Source organism: Natator depressus, chromosome 2 (assembly GCF_965152275.1).
Source record: "Natator depressus isolate rNatDep1 chromosome 2, rNatDep2.hap1, whole genome shotgun sequence".
Lineage (NCBI taxonomy): Eukaryota > Metazoa > Chordata > Testudines > Cheloniidae > Natator > Natator depressus.
The window spans coordinates 47,297,639-47,317,866 of NC_134235.1; the positions used below are offsets into that span (position 1 = coordinate 47,297,639).

General features: G+C 42.4%; 1 protein-coding gene across 2 annotated transcripts in view; it reads left to right on the top strand.

Moving 5' to 3' along the window:
* The window catches only part of RMDN1 (regulator of microtubule dynamics 1), a 30,502-nt gene extending 10,614 nt beyond the window's left edge, over positions 1-19,888 (top strand). For both annotated transcript variants that reach the window (XM_074943011.1, XM_074943010.1), the window contains 7 exons: positions 1,960-2,119; positions 2,903-2,992; positions 4,369-4,424; positions 7,380-7,467; positions 13,051-13,081; positions 16,855-16,988; positions 19,077-19,888. In XM_074943011.1, coding sequence (XP_074799112.1) covers positions 1,960-2,119; positions 2,903-2,992; positions 4,369-4,424; positions 7,380-7,467; positions 13,051-13,081; positions 16,855-16,988; positions 19,077-19,115 — 598 coding nt within the window. In that variant the 3' untranslated portion in view covers positions 19,116-19,888. The remainder of the gene's footprint in view (positions 1-1,959; positions 2,120-2,902; positions 2,993-4,368; positions 4,425-7,379; positions 7,468-13,050; positions 13,082-16,854; positions 16,989-19,076) is intronic.
* Positions 19,889-20,228: the final 340 nt, after the last annotated feature.

A 20,228-nucleotide genomic window follows, 5' to 3' on the forward strand; every position in this document is an offset into this window, starting at 1 on the left:
GAGCAGGCTCATTGTGAGGTCACATGCTTAAGAAGAGTCTGTTACTGCCTGCAGTGCTGTTCAATTGTAGGGAAATAATGATAGATTTGGAGAGTAGCTGAATAAGAACAATAATAGGTATGAATTATTATTTATTATAATGTAATATGTCTTCAAAGGTTTCTGGTAGGTTTCTTTTGTGTGTTTAAAATATTTCTTCTGGGTATTTATCTACTAGGGTGTCGTCAGGAGGTTGACTTGTAGCAGTTACTAAGATAACTATTAACTCCTTATATGTATAAAAACTGATCTGTAACATTCGCTCTCACTTTGCTTTTGACCTCTTTGACGTGTGCAAGTATCAACATCAGGAAATAAGTGTGAAGTGACCAGTTGTCACTGGGGTTGAAACAGGTTTTTTTCCCATATAATTTTCTAATTTCTTAAAAATGGTCATATTATGTATTGGGGTGGGGGGACTTTAGACCTTTGGAAAACTGGGGCTTCAGAGAAGTCAGGAGCATGCACAACAATGAGCACAATTAGAAAGCGAACAAGAATCACATAATCAGTGTGCACTATTATTTGTATAGTATCACCAGTGAACAGGACACTTCACAATAAGTGCATGGTGTCTAACATAATAGAGTTCTCTTCAAGCAATTTATAGTCTAAAGTCACAGCCTGTACAATGCAACACAGCAATCCAAAGTAATGAGTGATACTAAGTCTGAATGCTTCCTGGAACAGGTTTTTAAGAATCTTTTTAAAGAAAGGGATGAATGGCATGAAGGAGGTGAGGGGAGTGTTATAAGAATTTGAGGCAGCATGAAAGACAGCACAAAGGCTAGTGGGTAAAGGAGATGGAGAACAGTTTGAGATGAAGTGCACAGTGACAGTAGAGAGTAGAAGGGGATGGGTGGGTGGGCATAAGAGAAGACATAGGCAGAGTGGACTTTTGGAAGCTTTTGAAAGCATAGCATCTAATTGCAAAGCTGATACAAAGAACAGCGGAAGCTAGAGTAGATACTCAGGTAGGTGGGGTAATGTGGTCAGAATGGAGGATAATCTTGACAGCTACATTTTGGATGGCCTGAGTTAGGAAAAGGGAAGGCCAGCAAGGAACAGGTTATGTTAGGTTTTAAAGATAATTGTACAGATTGTATATTTGTTTACTTAAACCGTTAAGTACATACTACTGTAATTAAAGTGCATAGGTTGAATCTGAGTAGTTATAAGAAAGGTAAATACTGCTATTCTGAGGTGAGCAGGTTTTAAAGGTTGTATGTGCAGCGCATGGAGCTATATAAGTACCAGGCTCTTAGAATAAAAATGAAAAAAAATCCAACTTTAATTTTCATTCTTTGTATTTGTTGTTTTCACTCTTGGTTTTAGTCAGTTTCACTTGTCCAGGGCTGCAGTGTTTTGAGTTCTAACAAAGTAGGAGACTGTTTATTTGACACAGTCTTTCCACTGAGAGTTTTTAATGAAGCTCTGAAACATTTTTATTTTGAACTTTTGCAAGTGCTTATAGTACAAAACCTATAGCAATATGGTTGATACATAATACTGCATTCGCTGCTGAAACCAACTGAATATTGGAAAATAAATAGTTTAGGTCAGAAGTAAATGTTGGTTTCTTTATTTTCCTTCCTGTCTCTTTAGCTTAAAGGTGGTATATGTGAATTTTGCATCAATTCAAAAAAAAAGAAAAGCTGCTTCCTATGGCACCAATAGGATTATTGCTTCACAGATCAAAAGTGTTGCCAAAGTTTCTTCAGCAAATCTGCTGTGACTGAGATCTCGTATTTGTGACTGAGATCTCAGCTTTTCATTGCATGTGGTTTAGAATTGCACGTAGTACAATATTACCTTAGTGCTAAGCTGAGCGGTGTAGTAAGTGATTGATTTTAGACCTGCACTTGCTTTGTAGACAAGACAAGTTTTAATAATTAATATTTCTGTTATGTTTATAACTAGTGAGGATGCGGAGATACTATGGCGTCTAGCACGGGCCTCACGTGATCTAGCCCAACTCAGTAGCACCTCTGCAGAGGAGAAAAAGCAACTGGTTTATGAAGCTCTTGAATATGCAAAGAAGGCACTGGAGAAAAATGAGTCAAATTTTGCAGTACACAAGGTGAGCCAGTCAAAGTAATTTAATTGAAATGTTGCTATCCACTATCCTGACATCTGTCAGTAGAAACAGGAGTGACTGTGATTTTGCTGTAACCTTTACAGCTATAAGGTTATCTGGCAAACTTGTATGCTGCTTTCTTCAATGCACAATTTGTTAGTTTTTCAGTTGAGACCCAGGAGAATTTGATGACCGCTTTCTAAGAGGACCAGCACTTGGATTCTTGCAGATTAAATCAAACTCTCATATGCAGAAAATGACTGTTGGTTAGCTCTGTCTACAGGACCACAGAGGCAGATGATTGGTCAGAGGTCTTGATGCCTGAACTATTCCCTCTTTTATCAGCCTGGAAAGTGCATCACAGATCCATTCTGTTGCCTCTGTGCCATGGTAGTGACTCTGCTGCAAATTCCAAGGGTTCCTGGGTCTGCCCTCCTTTTCTTCTCCTGTTCCTCTTCTCTCCTCAGTAGCCCAGACCCAGACGTTAGGAGAGGAGTAACTAAGTACAATCAGTGTTGCTGCAGTGCAAATTAGTGATAGTGAGGCCCTGGCTCCTCCCATGACTGTGGTCAGCTGTGATGAGGGAATGTTCTTCACACCATTAAAATTATCCATTATAATTACAGTTCTCATAAGCAACCAATAGTGCTAATTAATCAACACTTTTTAATAAATACTTTTTTTTAAAATGTGAGTAATATTGTTCTGATCACTTGGTGACAATAATTGTATTTTAATTAGCGCTATTAAATATTCTTTTAATGACCTGTTTTGTTTTGAATTTAGTGGTATGCAATCTGCATCAGTGATGTTGGAGATTTTGAAGGAATCAAGACTAAAATTGCAAACGCGTATGTTATCAAGGAACACTTCCAGGTATTGTAAATAAGCATTTTTAGTATGATAGTGTCAATATATTTCATTTTAGAACAATGGTTTTCACATGCTGGGTAACAGCCCCCAGAAGGGTGGGTCACCAGCTGTTTTCTGGGGTGGACAATTGCAATTCTGTGTCTGATCTTCCAGTCATACCAGTTTTCTCAGCAACCTGCAAACTGATCCTCAGGCACCAGAAGTGTCAGTGTGGGTTAAAAAAAATAGATAAATGAGGGCAAAATTAGCCCAGCAATTGAAACTTAATCAACTCCTCTTTTGCCTGCGTCCCCTTAATAACTTTCTCAGTGGCTCATATGCACATGCAATGAGAAGTGATAAAATACAGTCCTGCAGTAAATTGCATCAGAGCCTTGGCACAGAGAATGTTTTCAGTTGGTTAATTAAAGGCTAGTCTTACCTGCTTGTTGCACTTGGGCTAGGAGAGGAGGTAAGGCCATAAGAAGCATCTTTCAATGCCAGCCTGTATGCAGGGAGCAGGCTAAGATCCCTCCTTGTGTTCAGATAGTTGTAAAACCTCCACGCCCAAAGTAGTGTAGTCTGCCAGCTATCTGTATCCTGCTCCCTCAAATCAGTTACTGTGTATGCTGCTGTCAGAAGCATGTGCTAGTACGCCACTTCTTTCTAAAAGTTGCAGCAAGTTCTTACTGTTCATCTTCCAGAGGCACCCAGTGATGTCTGTCACGTTCTGGGATGCAATCCAGACCAGCGAGGGGTTGTGTCACCGCCTTTCCTGTAACTCTGGGTGCCTGAGATGCCCTGGGGCTGTGGGTCATGACCTGAGTGCTAGCAGACAAGTATGCAGGTCACATGAAAAATATATCTTTGTGTAGCTGTGGGTATTGTGTTCTTCAGTTGCTTTCCAGTAAGATAAAAAAATCTCTAAATGGAAGGTGAGGACTGTTGAACCCTATATGAGCTTCTGAAACTAGTAGAGTGTATATATAGGCTTGACCTTTGCTATTGCAAAGTGAGTATATCATCTTAGAATGGTCTTTGGCTGCTGAGTGTCATCATGGGCTCTTTCAGTGGAGATTGTAGCTACTGAAGGACAAATATTGGAGAAAATACAGCACAATAAAGACCTGCTGAGGCATCACATGATTTTACTTGCTGTCAGAAGCTGTATCAAAACCTGAACATACTGACATGATCAAACTCTTGAAAAAAAGGCTTTTTAGACATAAAGATAAGGAGCTCAGATTAGATTGCGAATACCAAATACTGTACCTCCCTGCGGTTGTTTGCATTTCACACCGATGAAATAGAAGGAGACAACTATGGGTGCATTTGTTGGTGTTCTTAAGCCAGATCTGGTGAAACAATCTTTTACATCTCCTCTTTTTTTTTTTTGCTAGAAAGCCATTGAACTGAATCCTAAAGATGCTACCTCAATTCACCTTATGGGCATTTGGTAAGACTGATAATTTCTTCAAACCAGAGTTAGCTTGTGACAAAAAAGAAAAGCCTCTAGCACTTCTATTTGTAGGTGGAATATAAAATGTTTGAGCAATGTTAAATGACTTGCAGAAATGTGTAGAGCAGCTAAATCCACTCATGAAAATCTTTTGAAAGTTGTCCTGAGTTATTTGAAAGACTCTGGCCATCCAAGTTTTAATATAACTCAGAAGGTGAAACTAACTGCTCAGTGACCTTGTTTTAGTTCTAGTTCATTGGAATGCAGAAGAATAAGTTGCAGACTTCAGTTTATTTTCACAGCAGGCACCAGAAATTGAGGACACTATTAATAGAGTGTTTCTGAGTGTCTGCCTCAGAGGTGTTGGGAGTGTCAAACTCATAGTGCCTTTTGCCGTTGACTTCAAAAGAGACAGAATTTAAAATTTAAATGTATGCTATGAATTAAGGTGCTTGCGAAGATTGGTGTGAGGGCAGATAGGACGGATTGATATTCTGAAACAAAAAACGTACATTGTCATGCTATCTAAATATGCTATTACATTTTTAAGTACTCTCTGAATTTTTATTTATTTTAGCATTAATATGAGTCTGAAAATGTAGAAGGAATGAGAATCAATCTGATTGTCACTGCCCATCATTGATGAATGGGAGGTGAAGAGCTGGGAATTTAACTTTAGTACAAACACCACATGTTGTGCAGAAGCACCTTGGCTGGACGCCTGGCACCTTTTCTCTGTCAGTGAGTGTGTGTACACTAGATGCATCAGTCAGAGGAAAGCATATGAGAGAGAAGCTGTGAAGGAGAGAGAGAGAGAGAGAGCTAGCCTGAGAAACACAGGAGACAGAAAAAATCCATTCTACCAGAAAAATCTGGGCCAGCTGTGACCTGTATAGCCACATGGGGGCTCCCTTTCCCCATTCCCATTGTCAGTGCTTTTTCTGAAATGTTCTCACACAATATTGAAAGCTTGTGGCATGTTTTGAGTCCAGATGCAGCGCTTCCTCCTCCTTTTTCTAGATCTGTCAGAGAGCCCAAAGCCACTTCAGCATTGTACAAGAAATCTTTAGAATGCCATAGTATGTCTACAGTGAAAAAACCCACCAGCGACAGTGAGTCACAGCCTGGGTCAGCTGACTTAGGCTCACGCTACTGAACTAAAAATACCAGTATAGACATTTCTGCTGGAGTGGGAGACTGGGATCTGAGATCCACCCCTGTTACAGTGTCTCAAAGTCCAGGCTCCAGCCTGAACAGGAACATCTACAGTGCTATTTTTAGTCCCACCGCATGAGCCCCACAAACCTGAGTCAGTTGACCCAGGCTCCTGAGTCTTGGGTTTGTTTTTTTATTTTTCTGTGTAGACGTACCCACAGAAGATGATGAAAGTGAAGAAGATAAGAAGGGATTTGTAGAATCAGTGCCAAGCCCACCAATTGTTCCTTGCAAAGGCTTATTTCTGGTCTCCCTTGGGAACCTAACAAGCTCCGGCTTTCCATCCTAAGTTTTTTATGATCTTTCCCTGCTTGCCTTTCCTAAGTTACAGCCTGTCTGCACCACTAGCTCCAAAGTAGTGTGACTTCCTGGAGTAGTCTGAGAACTTATTTTTCTGGGAGCGGAGGCAGCAACTGTTGCCACCCAGCACTCTGGGGGAGCCTACAGGCCAGCTCTGAGGCAGCCTCTTGTCATTCAGACATCTAGAAGTGGTAGGGATTGCCCAGCGTGAGCCCCCTGAGCCCGACTCAGCTGACCCAGGAAAACTGTAGGGAAAAGCTGAGAAGAGGGAATTGTGTGTCACTACTTGGGTAGTGAAGTACTGCCGAATTGTATCATTTTTGTTCTGAGAATTGGGAGTCCCTACATTCCTATCTCATTGGGATTAAAAATCTCAGTAAATTATTGAATCAGTTCCTTCCTCTCACTCCCCTTCTCTTTCATCCTGCACTGGCATCACAAATGTTTGCCAACAGCATTCTACCAAGGCTTTGCTACTGTACCCCATTTGGGTGTCTACTTTCCAACACTCAGGCTTAAATAAGTTTCTAGACCTTTAACCACACCTGTTCCCTCCGCCTCCCCCTCCCCCAGAAATCAGGCTGCATGTTCATATGAGGAATTTCAAACATTGTTTTCTTAACAAATCAAGGCTAATCGTGTCAGATGTGTTTCTGGAATATGGTGTTACAAACATTATCAATATTACATATGCTGCACTTTACATGTTTAAAACACTTTACAAATGTTAATTGTTACAACTTCCCCATGGGCAAGTAATGACTATTTCCATTCTGCAAATAGGGAAAGTGAGGTAAGGAACAGGGACTTAATCAACTGGCGGAGCCAGGATTAGAACTCAGGAGTTTGACTCGTAGTCCTGTACTCATGGCTGTAGAACATATAGGCTCTCAAGAGTACTATTGTTTTGGGTTTTTTTTAATTAAGTAATCAAGAGGAGCAAGCTAATGTTTAGGTCAGGCTGACATTCAGTTTTATATGGTTATTACAAAAATTTTCAAATGCACAAATGCATACAGTATATGGTTAAATTACTGTAGTAAAAGCCATAAGTCTGGATCTGGATGGAGTGATAGCTTTAACTACTTGATTTTTCTCAGTAAAATCAAGCTATAGGCTATATTGTAAACTTTGTGCTAAAAGTTGGGTTTTTATCTTTATTATGCAGTAGCGATTAGCAGCAATGGAGGCGCTAAACTTCTTTAGCCGAGTGGTTACGTCTTCTACAACAATTGTTTCAATTTATTTTTAATTTAAGTATCTTATTGTGATTACTCATTCAAAGACCAAATAATATCATTGCAGTTATTCACAATTGTGGGTTCTTGGCAGGATGACAAACTTTGATATTTGGGGGTTCTTCAACTCCCAAAAAGTATGAACCTCAAAATAAAGGAGACATGTGAAATATATAAAACCTTTTTGCTTTTGCTCCAGGTGTTACGCATTTGCTGAAATGCCATGGTACCAAAGCAAAATAGCTGCAATGCTATTTGCAACACCACCAACCTCCACCTATGAAGAGGTACTATATGCAAATACTTGTTCCCCATAGACTTTTCTTAGCAAAAATAAGAAGCCACTAACACAGGGGAGGGCAAATTTTTTGGCCTGAGGGCCACATCGGGGTGGGGAAATTGCTTGCAGGGCCATGAATGTAGGGTTGGGGTTTGGGAGGGGCTGCGGTGTGCAGGAAGGGGCTCAGGGCAAGGGGTTGGGGCATGGAGTGCGGGGGGGGCTCAAGGAAGGGGATTGGGGTGTAGGAGAGGGTGCACAGTGTGGGAGGGGTCTCAGGGAAGTGGTGCAGGGAGTGGTGAGGAGTGCAGGAGGTGGCTCAGGGCAGGAGGTTGGGGTGCAGGGTGTGGCGGGGGCTCGGGGTTGGGGTGCAGGGTGTGGCGGGGGGTTCGGGCAGAGGGTTGGGGTGCAGGAAGGGTACGGCAGGGGGCTCAGGGCAGGGAGTTGGGGTGCAGGAGGGGTTCGGGGTGCGGGCTCCAGCCCGGCACCGCTTACCTGGAGCGGCTCCGGTGTGGCAGCAGCGCGCACCAAGGCCAGGACAGGCTTCCTGCCTGCCTGCTCCTGCCCCGGCCCCCCCGCCGCTCTGGGAAGCGGCCGGCACCATGTCCCTGCAGGCCCTGGGGAGGGGGCGCAGAGGGCTCTGCGCTCCTATGGGTACCTCCCCCGAAACTCCCATTGGCCAACGTTCCCCGTTCCCGGCCAATGGGAGCTTCGGGGGAGGTACCCACAGGCAAGAGCAGTGCGTGGAGTCCTCTGCCCCCCTTTCCCCAGGGGCCGCTTCCCAGAGCAGCATGGGGCCCACGGCAACACGGGGGTGGCAAATTCACAGGCCGGATTCAAAGCCCTAAGGGGCCAGATCTGACCCGCAGGCCATAGTTTGCCCACCCCGGCACTAACATGTACTAGTAATAATTGTACTAATAAAGCTCACCTTCCAGAAGTGCTCAGAATGCTGAACAATACAGATGAAGTCATATACAAAATTGTACTGATGGATTAAATATAGATTTGGAGCTGATGAAGTTGACTTGTTAGAAATATGCAAGATTCCATGTGAAAACAACAAACATTAATTTGTTTCTTCTCAAGTCAGGCCTTTCCTAGAACAGTCACAAAGTGACTAATGACATTATTTTCTAACAAATATCCTTTTGGACTGTGGGGCTCTGAAAGCTTGATATTAGGTCCATAAGAAATACATGCAGAGACTACGGTGAGAGCCTCCAATTTATTTTCCATTGATGACATACAGTAAAAAGGAGTTATCTTAGTTCATTAATCTATTGAACCACCTTCTCTCAAATGTGGATGATTTAATGAGAGATACATACAAGGGGCAGCTGAGAATTAACCCCCAAACCTCCACATAGCACATAAAGTGGTGCATACTCAGAGACACATTACCATTAGGACAGACCACAGATAATTGTCTGGCTAGATTCCAGTGCAGCTCTCTTCACCATGATATCTGAACACCTACATATTATTTGACTTGATACTTAGTATTTTTATTTTTATTTTCATTTCCTTCTATGAAAATGGTTCCCTCTGATTTTGTCATTTTTCATAAGCAAATATTTCCTCTTTAAGTACTTGAGTTTTCCTCCAGATTGAACTTGAGGTATCTTTGTCCTCCACGGTCATGTGATTTTTGTTTTTTATATCATATTTTATTATACACATGTAAAGGTGCCCATCTTAATAAGATCTCAGAACCAGTATTATTTCCCTCCTACCGTTTTTTTTTTTTTTTTTAATATATGAAGAAACTGAGGTCCGGAGAGTTTGTGACTTGCCCGAGGCCACACGGGAAGTCTGTGTCATAACCAGGACTACATCACAGTTCTCCTAACTCCAGGAGCTTTTAAGTACTAGAGCACGTTGCCTGCTGTGTAAGGGCTTGCCCATACAAAGAGTGTGCGACAAGCTGCAATATAAATATACCTTACACTTGCCTGAGATGCACTACGCGTCTGTGTGGAGCGTGCGGCCCTGCAATAGAAGTTGCCTACTTCCATTTCAAAGTGGGGTAGATCAAAGGGAATTTTTCATACACAGCAATAGTGTCCACACAGACAGTATGTGGCAGGTTAGTACAAGGTAGATTTGCTCCCCAGTTTGCTGTGGACTAAGTATTCATATAGACAAGCCCTCTTGTACTTAGTATAGTGGTGGCAGAATTGTTTTCAGCCTAATCCAACCAGAAAGTATCTGTGGCTAGCTTTTTTTTTTCTATTCAACTATATAACTTTGGTCAGAGTTAGCTTAGGGATCCCCAAAAAACTATTAAATCACACAAAATGTATTACATTTTTAGTTGAATAATTTGGTTTTGAAAATCCTATCAGGCCTTGCTCTTAGTGAACAAATCTAAATTCCTGCAGCTGTGTTCAGGTTTTCTGTTGGAACAGGCAGAATTTAGGCCATAACCTCTACTAAATAATGTCTCCTCCTCCCCCCCCCCCCCCAAAAAAAAAGCACTAGGAAAGCAGCTGCAAGAGATTTGCTGCCTTGCAGAAAGCTAATTTTTGTTGCTTGAGTTCTAATTGAAAAAGCAAATAGGCTTTTTTGCAACTGAAAATGAAGCTTATAAAGTGGCCACTAAATCTCACTCCTCAGAAGAATAAATCCAAAATGTTAACCAGGATTTCATAGTATTGCTGAATTCTGCAAAACCAGGCACTGGGTTTTGTAGTGCTTTAAAAATGAATAGAGTGTTAAGTATGTTTCAAAGTCAACCCCACCCTCACTGATGTCATCATGTTGCTGAAAATAGATTTCTGCAACAGCAGCACAAAGAGCGTTTTGTGGATGCTTAGCAGCTTTTTCAAAAATAGTTTTTAGAAGTACTTTCCCTGTAGGTCATTAACAATGAGCAAACATACTTAGTATGTGATGGCTGTTTATTAAATGAGATAGTGGTTCAGTCTAACACAGTAATAACTAGTGCCAACAAAAGTTGTGGTGAGGTGCTAAGCTAAGGAATGAATGGATGTGTAGACAGAATTACTCTCAAACCATTAGGGTTGGAGCACGGGAGTGTGATAGGGTGGAGAAGCTTGTACGGTCACTGTCAGTGTTGATCTTGTTGTATGTGTATGGAGGACTTTGGTCTTCAATGCTGTCAACTTGGTACTTTTAAAAGCATTATTCTGAGCAGTGACTTTAAAAACAAATATACATCTAGAACAGGGGAGGGCCAACTACATCCCGCAGGCCGGATCCGGCCCGTCGGGGTTTTCAGTCCGGCCCACGGGATTGCCAGCCCCGTGGTGCAGAGGGGCTAAGGCAGGCTCCCTGCTTGCCCTGACCCTGTGCCGCTCCTGGAAGCAGCTTGCACCACGTACTTGCGGCCCCTGGGGGAGAGGGTGGCAGTCACTGCACCCCACAGCTCCCATTGGCCAGGAACGGGGAACAGCGGCCAATGGGAGCTTTGGGGGTGGTATCTGCAGGTGCGGGCCGCCTGCGGCGGAGCTGCCTGCCCTGCCCCACCCCACCCCACCTGCAGGAGCCACTGCTGGACATGCTGGCCACTTTTGGGAACGGCTCGGGGCCAGGACAGGCAGGGAGTCTGCCTTAGCCACGCTGCTGCCACCCCAGAGCCCCTTGAGGTAAGCGGCGCTGGGCCAGAGCCCACACCCAGAACCCCTCCTGCACCCCAACCCCTGCCCTGAGCCCCCTGCTCCACCCCTCCTACACCCCAGCCCCTTGCCCTGAGCCTCTTCCTGCATCCTGCACCCCAACCCTTGCCCCAGCCCTACATTCATGGCCCTGCATATAATTTCCTCACCCAGATGTGGCCCTCCTGCCAAAAAGTTTGCCCACCCCGATCTAGAATATATTTCTTCAGATGTCCTGAGATCAGTCATAAGAACATAAGAATGGCCATACTAGGTCAGACCAAAGGTCCATCCAGCCCAGTATCCTGTCTACTGACAGTGGCCAATGCCAGGTGCCCCAGAGGGAGTGAACCTAACAGGTAATGATTAAGTGATCTCCACACTCTGACAACAGAGGCTTGGGACACCATTCCTTACCCATTCTGGCTAATAGCCATTAATGGACTTAATCTCCATGAATTTATACAGTTCTCTTTTAAACCCAGTTCTCTTCACAACCTCCTTAGGCAAGGAGTTCCACAGGCTGACTTGCGCTGTGTGAAGAAGAACTTCCTGCTGTTTGTTTTGAACCTGCTGCCCATTAATTTCATTTGGTGGCTCCTAGTTCTTATATTATGGGAACAAGTAAATAACTTTTCCTTATTCACTTTCTTCACACCACTCATGATTTTATATACCTCTATCATATTCCCTCTTAGTCTCCTCTTTTCCAAGCTGAAAAGTCCTAGCCTCTTTAATCTTTCCTAATATGGTACCTGTTCCAAACCCCTAATCATTTTAGTTGCCCTTTTCTGAACCTTTTCTAATGCCAGTATATTTTTTTTTTGAGATGAGGGGACCACATCCGTACGCAGTATTCAAGATGTGGGCGTACCATGGATTTATATAAGGGCAATAAGATACTCTCCATCTTATTCTCGATCCCTTTTTTGATGATTCCTAACATCCTGTTTGCTTTTTTGATTGCCGCTGCACACTGCGTGGACGTCTTAAGAGAACTATCCATAATGACTCCAAGATCTCTTTCCTGATTAGTTGTAGCTAAATTAGCCCCCATCATATTGTATGTATAGTTGGGGTTATTTTTTCCAATGTGCATTACTTTACATTTATCCACATTAAATTTCATTTGCCATTTTGTTGCCCAATCACTTAGTTTTGTGAGATCTTTTTGAAGTTCTTCACAGTCTGCTTTGGTCTTAACTATCTTGAGCAGTTTAGTATCATCTGCAAACTTTGCCACTTAACTGTTTACCCCTTTCTCCAGATCATTTGTGAATAAGTTGAATAGGATTGGTCCTAGGACTGATCATTGGGGAACACCACTAGTTATCCCTCTCCATTCTGAAAATTTACCATCTATTCCTACTCTTTGTTCCCTGTCTTTTAACCAGTTCTCAATCCATGAAAGGATCTTCCCTCTTATCCCATGACAACTTAATTTACATAAGAGCCTTTGGTGAGGGACCTTGTCAAAGGCTTTCTGGAAATCTAAGTATACTATGTCCACTGGATCCCCCTTGTCCACATGTTTGTTGACCCCTTCAAAGAACTCTTAACAGATTAGTAAGACATGATTTCCCTTTACAGAAACTATGTTGACTTTTGCGCAACTGTTTATGTTTTTCTGTGTGTCTGACAATTTTATTCTTTACTATGGTTTCAACTAATTTGCCCGGTACTGACGTTAGACTTACTGGTCTGTAATTGTCAGGATCCCCTCTAGAGCCCTTTTTAAATATTGGCATTACATTAGCTACAGTCCAACTTTGTGGTAGTTAAATATATATTATAAGGCTGTTTGTCTCTGTGTTCTGTTGACAATAGATAACCTACAGTTATCTGTAGCTATCTCAATTTAAAAAAAAAAACCAGTCTTCTTGTACAGGTGGGTGTTCTCAGGAATAAATTGATTCTGTGGATTTAAAGTCATTCAACATTGCAATACTAACTTAGACCCTTATCTTTTCCAGGCCCTAAGTTACTTTCACAAGGCTGAAGAAGGTAATTTTTGTATAGTTTGTTTGTAGTAGAATGAGTCTCTTGCCCTTGGTGATCCAAAACAAGCAAGCAAATTCCCAGGGGTTAAAGATGTAGTAGCATATGTACTGTTGAAACATAGGTTCAAGGTCCCTGGCCACACCACTCAGCTCATTAGACCTAAGTTATATGGCAAGCTCTTCCCTCTCCCCCCCCTTATGCAGCAGAGCTGTGGTGAATTATGATGTGATGATTTTAACCAATTGCAAAGTTATTCAGTAGCCTTCAATTTGATTGAACTGTTTCTAAAAATGAACTATATAGTGAAATGTGTGCTTACCACTTGTAGCAATGCAGTATTTCCAGTTCTATACGGCCTTTCCAGTGGGCAACATTTGAAAAAGCAAAGAACCAGTTCAGACAATTTTTCTTTCTTACTCATGAGTAGAGCTGCTTGGGGGGAAAAAATCAGTAAAAAGTCGTCTTTTTTGACCAGCTCTACTTGTGCATGAAGTGAATTAGGAATTGCATTGCTGAATTACCAGAAGCTGAATGAAAACTTTTCCTTTCCTTGCTTAAGGGTCAGCTTAAATACAACTGGGAACAAAGAGAGTCTCGTGACAAAAGGAAATCTTTTTGAATTCCCCCCACACCTGACGTGGAGAAACAGTGGCTGGGCCCCGAGAGGGAATGATTTACCCAGTACAACCTGACTAGCAGCTGCTGAATTGTAGCTTGCCCAGCTGCAGCTAATTTAATCTGGGGCTTCTTTGAAAACGTCTTTCCACCACAGCTAGCATGACAGGACACTGACACCCCCATTTAACTAAAATACCCCCCCTCAGAATTAAAAATATCCCTGAGAAGAATCAGTCAACCAACTTAAACAAAACGAAAATATCCCACAGAGGCTTTTTACCCCCAAAAGAGAGGCAAGCCAGAACCACTAGGGACTCCACTATTGCTATCTTACGTAGAACACATTAATACTACAGTGATGGGCAGCAGCAGAAACCCCTAAAATAGATTATAGATAAAGCACTGAATTAGAAACCTGTGAGAGAGATAGTACAGGCGGGAGAATGTGATGGTGGATGCACAATTTTAGCAAGAAAATACCAAGAGCTGGCTATAAAGAGAATTTGGTTGTTTTTAAGTAATTGAGGGAAACTCTGTCCTGTGTTAAGGTTGGTGCCTGTTAGAATGCTTAAAAGATAAGCTTTATCTTCTGTTTCTCTACTGTTTGACCTGCCATTTTAGCCAGTTAGCCTGTAACTTGTCTCCCCTCTCCAGGGGTCTGTCTGCACTGCAATGTAAGCTCAGGGTTAGTAGAACTCGGTGTCAGACCTTGGCTTTGTTAACCTAGGGCTTGAGTGTCTATACTGATTTATAACCCCAGGCTAGGAATTGTTGATCCCTGGGTCCTAACCTGTGTGGGCCGGAGTCCAGCTGCCCATATTCCAGCTTTCCTAGCACCATCCCAAAATGTGGCCACTCTGGCCCTTTGTTCATGGTCCAGTGTGGGAAAACTTGACTGTCCAGAGGACAAAGAAAGTGAGCTCATGGGATTGCGGGATACTGTTGGCAGACTCCCAAACCAGGAGTCCAGTGGGGCTGCATCCACGTAGCAAAGCAATAGGGTTGGCTTGAACCCTGAGTCCTGGCTTGACTCAGGTTTGGACCCTCACCCCCATGGGTTCTTGGGACCCTCGATCCAAGCATTGGGTTAGCGCGATCTGTGTGTAGACAGAAGGTGGGTTAGGTTTAAGCCTGAGTTTAACCCTGGATTTATATTGCAGTATAGAGGTACCCTAGCTGGCTATTCGGTTTAACTTTGTGTGCAGATGCTAAGACCTGCAGGAGGGAAGGTACTTAGAAGTTGCTGAGTTGTGTGTCTCACCCTCACCTTACCACAGCTGAAGTCCAACTCCAGCTCTGAGAGAAGATCTGAGTAGTCTTGTGATCATTCTTGTTGTTATGCTGTCCTCGTTCTGGATAAATCTCCCTGTTACTGCCTCCTGGCTCTTGTCCATTTAAAAGACCAAGCACAGGAAACTGACTGAATTCCCCTTAGTGCAGAAACAGAACAGAGAGACAGGACGAAGACAAAAAAGAGGATGTAGAGAAGCTGAAATGCAGAATGTGAGCGTGTTTTTTTGGATTTGCATGACACAAACAAGGATTTATGTAGTAGTCTGACAAAGTTAAATTACATGCCCATGTAATTTACTGTGTGTGGGTCCCTATGATATGTTTATAATCAGTAGGAAGAAGCATATCATTCAGTACTGCATGTTTGATACATGGCATCTTAGGTTTTTCCCTTTGAGTTGCTTTTTATTAATTCAAGCTCACGGAAAGGCTTATTGTCTGAAAAAGGTATAGGTATGTCAGCAAACATCATTGACCTCAAATAAGCAAAACTTGTACTTGCAGCTATGGAGTTCAGTTTTGAAATTTGGGCCTTGTCAAAGAAAAATAAGAATGAGGAGAATTTTTAAACTTTTAAAAAGGAAGCCTGACAAATATGAAGTGACTTTTTGATGGAAGTAAGAATAAGGCAGGCAGCAGGTCTGGTAGTTAGAACAGGGAACTGAAGAAGAACATCCTGGTTTTATTACAAAGCCTGCTGCTGACTTGCTGTGCGATCTTAGACAAGCTAACCCTTTCTACCTATTTCCCCATTTTATAAGGTGATGTTTGCTCGTTAGAGGAAAGGTGCCTACAGTGGATGCCTCTTAATAGCAATCCCGATATTAATAATATCTGGTTAATAGCAACATTTGGCTGAGAACCAATCCTGTCCCACTGATGTTAATTTTGATAGGATTTGGATATTGGTCACAGGGATGCCTCTTATTAACAACTTGTTGGCATGCCTTCCCTGGAGGCAGCCCCACAAACATGCCTGCAACTGGGAGGGAAGGAGGGCTGCGGCCCTCTTGCTGGGGCTTTCCATGAGGAGCGGGAGCACCAGGGGCCCACAGGGCTGCACTCTGCCTCTCTGTGCTCTGCAGTCTGCGCCCTGACATGGCAGTGGGACCATGGGCTCAGCAATTCCTTCCCAGGCTGCAGCCTTACAAACCCTGCCCTCAGCCTCCCCTCCCAGCCACAGGCAAGTGTGCAGGGCTGCAGGGAGAGGTACCATGCATGTCTTGGTGCTTCCTACCGCGGCTGCAGCCCAGCCGGCAGGTTTGTGGGGCTCCAGCCAGAGAAGCAAGTCCCAGTACTCCTTGCTCTGGCTGCAGCCCTGCAAACCTGCCTTCCATTTATTGACAGCCTCTGGATAATAGAGACTTTTTGCTGAGAACCAAGAAGTTATGAATCAGCAGAATCTACTGTAATTTGTTGAATGTCATTATTATTCCCTCCCTGTATGATACTTGGAGAAAACACTTTCTGCCCAGAAAGCTTATGTTGTAAAGTCTATGGCCCAAATAGACACTGCACAGACATTAATTTGCATATCAATGACAGTTAACTGAAATGGCTGCAGAATTTGGGTCTGTTGGGCACCAGAGTACGCAGGGCCCAGCACAGCAAATGAAAACTTTACATTTGTCCCAGTGTCAACGGTTCGCTCCTCTTTGAGCCAAAAATATAACTGCATTAAGTAGTTTGAAAGTGTAAATGTTTCAGCAATTCACAATATGTAGTGGTCTGGATTGTATGCCATGCTCACTACAGTTCTCATTTAAAGCGAGAAAGAATGTCTCAAACCAGTGCACAATTGCTTTTTGTCTAAAATCAATATAATGAGGCAAAAATATCTTTCACTCTTCTGTCACTTTATACAGCTGATCCAAACTTCTACAGCAAAAACTTGCTGCTTTTGGGGAAGACATACTTGAAGTTAAAAAACAAAAAGATGGCCCTCTTGTGGCTAACAAAAACCAGGGATTATCCGGCACATACAGAGGAGGATAAACAGGTAGGAAAAGTAATATAAGAACTGTCAATGTAAGTATGTGGAAACCAGCATGCATGGCACTTTGGTGGCTGAACATCTGTAAAAATAATTTGACTAAATCGTAGTTCTGGAACTACTTTTGGATCCCATTCAGGCACCAATGAATCGTAATGCGTTAATAACCACATTTCTCTGAATCTTTGCCTCTCCGACCCAGTAATCTATTAAAATGAAAAAAATGAGATTTTATGGTATTAAAACTTGTCCAACCTTACTGTCCTATGCTTATGCTCAAATAAATTGGTTAGTCTCTAAGGTGCCACAGGTACTCCTTTTCTTTTTGCGAATACAGACTAACACGGCTGTTACTCTGAAACCTGTTCTATTATAAATACCCAAGTTTTTGTTGGAGCTGAAGAGACACTAGGATTCAAGAGTTTGTCAGAGAATGTACCACCAGTAGGTATACATAAGTGTTGTATGTTCAGCTGCTAAAGATAATTCTGATAACAGGATTATCTCCTCAGGGCTCCAGGCAGTGTCTTATCTAGCAAACTCGTCTTTAAAAATAGACGTATCCTTCCTGCACTCCCCTCCTCCCACCCAAAAACCCACGACAGCTACCGAGAACTGTAAAGCTACATTCACTTAACTGTGCAAACAGGATTCATCACAGAACAACCAAGTAGTGGGGCATTTTGAACAGGGAGCCTCTTGCAGAAATCTAATTTACAAGCAAAAAACAAATTTCCTTTTCTACTGGAGGCTCTCTCAGTCTCTGATATATAATGAGTCTTGTTTAGCACTTAGCTGGTATCTGCAGGGAGAGCCTACTGTGACTAGATAAGCTTATTTGTCTCTAACTTGAGTCACGGCACTCAGGACCTGTTGTCCCTGTGTCATCTGAGGAAGCACTGACATTTCAGTAAAAAGAACAGGAGTACTTGTGGCACCTTAGAGACTAACATTTATTTGAGCATAAGCTTTCGTGGGCTACAGCCCACTTCATCAGATGCATAGAATGGAGCATATAGTAAGAAGATGTATATACATACAGAGAACATGAAAAGATGGAAGTTGCCATACCAACTCTAAGAGGCTAATTAATTAAGATGAGCTATTATCAGCAGGAGAAAAAAAACTTTTGTAGATAATCAAGATGGCCCATTTCAGACAGTTGACAAGAAGGTGTGAAGATACTTAACATGGGGAAATAGATTCAATTTGTGTAATGACCCAGTCTCTATTCAAGCCCAAGTTAAGAATAAATGGACACACATCTGATATCAGGAATCCTAACATTCAAAAACCAGTGGGAGAACACTTCAACCTCTCTGGTCACTCAGTAGCAGACTTAAAGGTGGCAGTTTTGCAACAGAAAAGCTTCAAAAACAGACTCCAACAAGAAACTGCTGAACTGGAATTAATTTGCAAACTAGATACCATTAACTTAGGCGTGAATAGAGACTGGGAGAAATGTCAGACTCAGAAGTTAAAAGTTGTGAACACAGTTTATTCCACAGTGCGCAACAAATTGCCACATGACCATGTATATGCTGCAAGCAACTACTAGTGTAAGTCTAGCTTCTTATAGCCAGGGTTACTAAAATATTGAATGATGGAGTGGCAGGCCCTGAGTCCTAGAAACACAGCTGACCTCACAAACTTGCACGTTAGCTGTTCGTTGGCTCTGAAACATCTGACTTAGTTACTGTCAGTGATGGGATAACAGATCCACCTGGTGCTGTTTTATTATGGCAGTTCCTATAAGTAAGTGCTAATTGTTTCTGCTATTGTGCATTTGACTTAAATACAATGAAGAGAGTTAGTGTATAGTAAGTGAATGTTTAGAGAGGAAGTACTGCAGGTAAGGGACTAGGCTGGGAATCAGCAGAGGTCGAAGTTCCATTCATGGTTGTGCTATGAGGGGGTCCAGTATGATACTGAGTAAATCACTCAACTTCTATACCCTGGTTTCTACATCTTTAAGATAACACTTGTCTTACAGGGGAATTGTGAGGCACTTGGATACTATGGGCATAAGTGCTATAGGAAAGCCTGTAAATAATAGTATTGTTTTGTTCACCATCACATTTTTTTAAAATGTAGGTACAAAAAGAAGCTGTGGAACTACTCAATTCTATATGACAAGAACTAAACTATTAAGAAGAAACTACATTAAATGTGACTAACGCACAGGACAAAATACCCAGCGCTTGTTCTACTGTGGCTGTTATTAAAATTAAACTTAATGTCACCTTACCACTGTATATCTTTAGTAAAAAGCTGTTGTCAACTACTAGATACATGTGATGTAAACTGTAGAAGAATGTAATTTCTATAAAAAGATATACTGAACAGCAAGAGTTCTCAAACTGTGCTCTGCAGAATGACTCATTGTTCTCAGAATATAGTGGGGAAATCTCATTTAATATTTGGCTAGGTGCTTCATGGACAGACATAGATGTTATCTCTGCTGATGCATGTGGGCACACAGGCCTAAGAAAACCTACAGTATATGAAGTATGGAAGAGAAACAATCAGATATAAAATGTGTATAAAATTGAGTAAATACTAATTTTCCCACAGCTCTGTCATCACATGGTAGCTTACTGTCCGTGGCCCTCTAAAAGTGAGGGGAGGGAAGAAACTAATACTTACATGCATCAGTTCAGGAAGGACATTTCTAGGCATGGTGTGGAAGAAAGCATTAAGCATGAGCCTCTCATGACCTTGGTGCTTGAGAGGAGGAAGGAGCTGGAAGAAGCACAATGATGAAGAGGCAAAAATGGATAATGAAGAGAACAGAATTGTGAAGGGCTTTGAGAATGGTCCACTGAATAAAAGAACTGGAGAAGCACTGACAAAAGCTTGTACATGTCTCAGGGGGACCTTAGATTTAACCTATTTGATTACGTTCCCCACTGTACGCCTCCGCTTTTGGGCATCATGCCCATCCAGTACAAAAATCCTGGTTTTGACTCAAAATTCAGTGTATCATATGTTTAGGTTTTTTGTACTAAAAAAAATATGACTAACATTTGTCTGGGACCTTTTGTACCCAGTGAGGTGTGAGAAAGGGTTTTGGTTTTTGAGAATCAGGCAGTTGAAGCATTTGGTCCTGGGAAGGGAAAGTATCACACCATCCGCTTACTCAGCCCTGTGTCCCACTCACACCAAGTGGTGGGACTTGCTGCCACCTAACGAAGGCGCTGAATTCTGGTCACCAGTCTGACAGTTCCAGAGGCTGCTGGCTTGCTC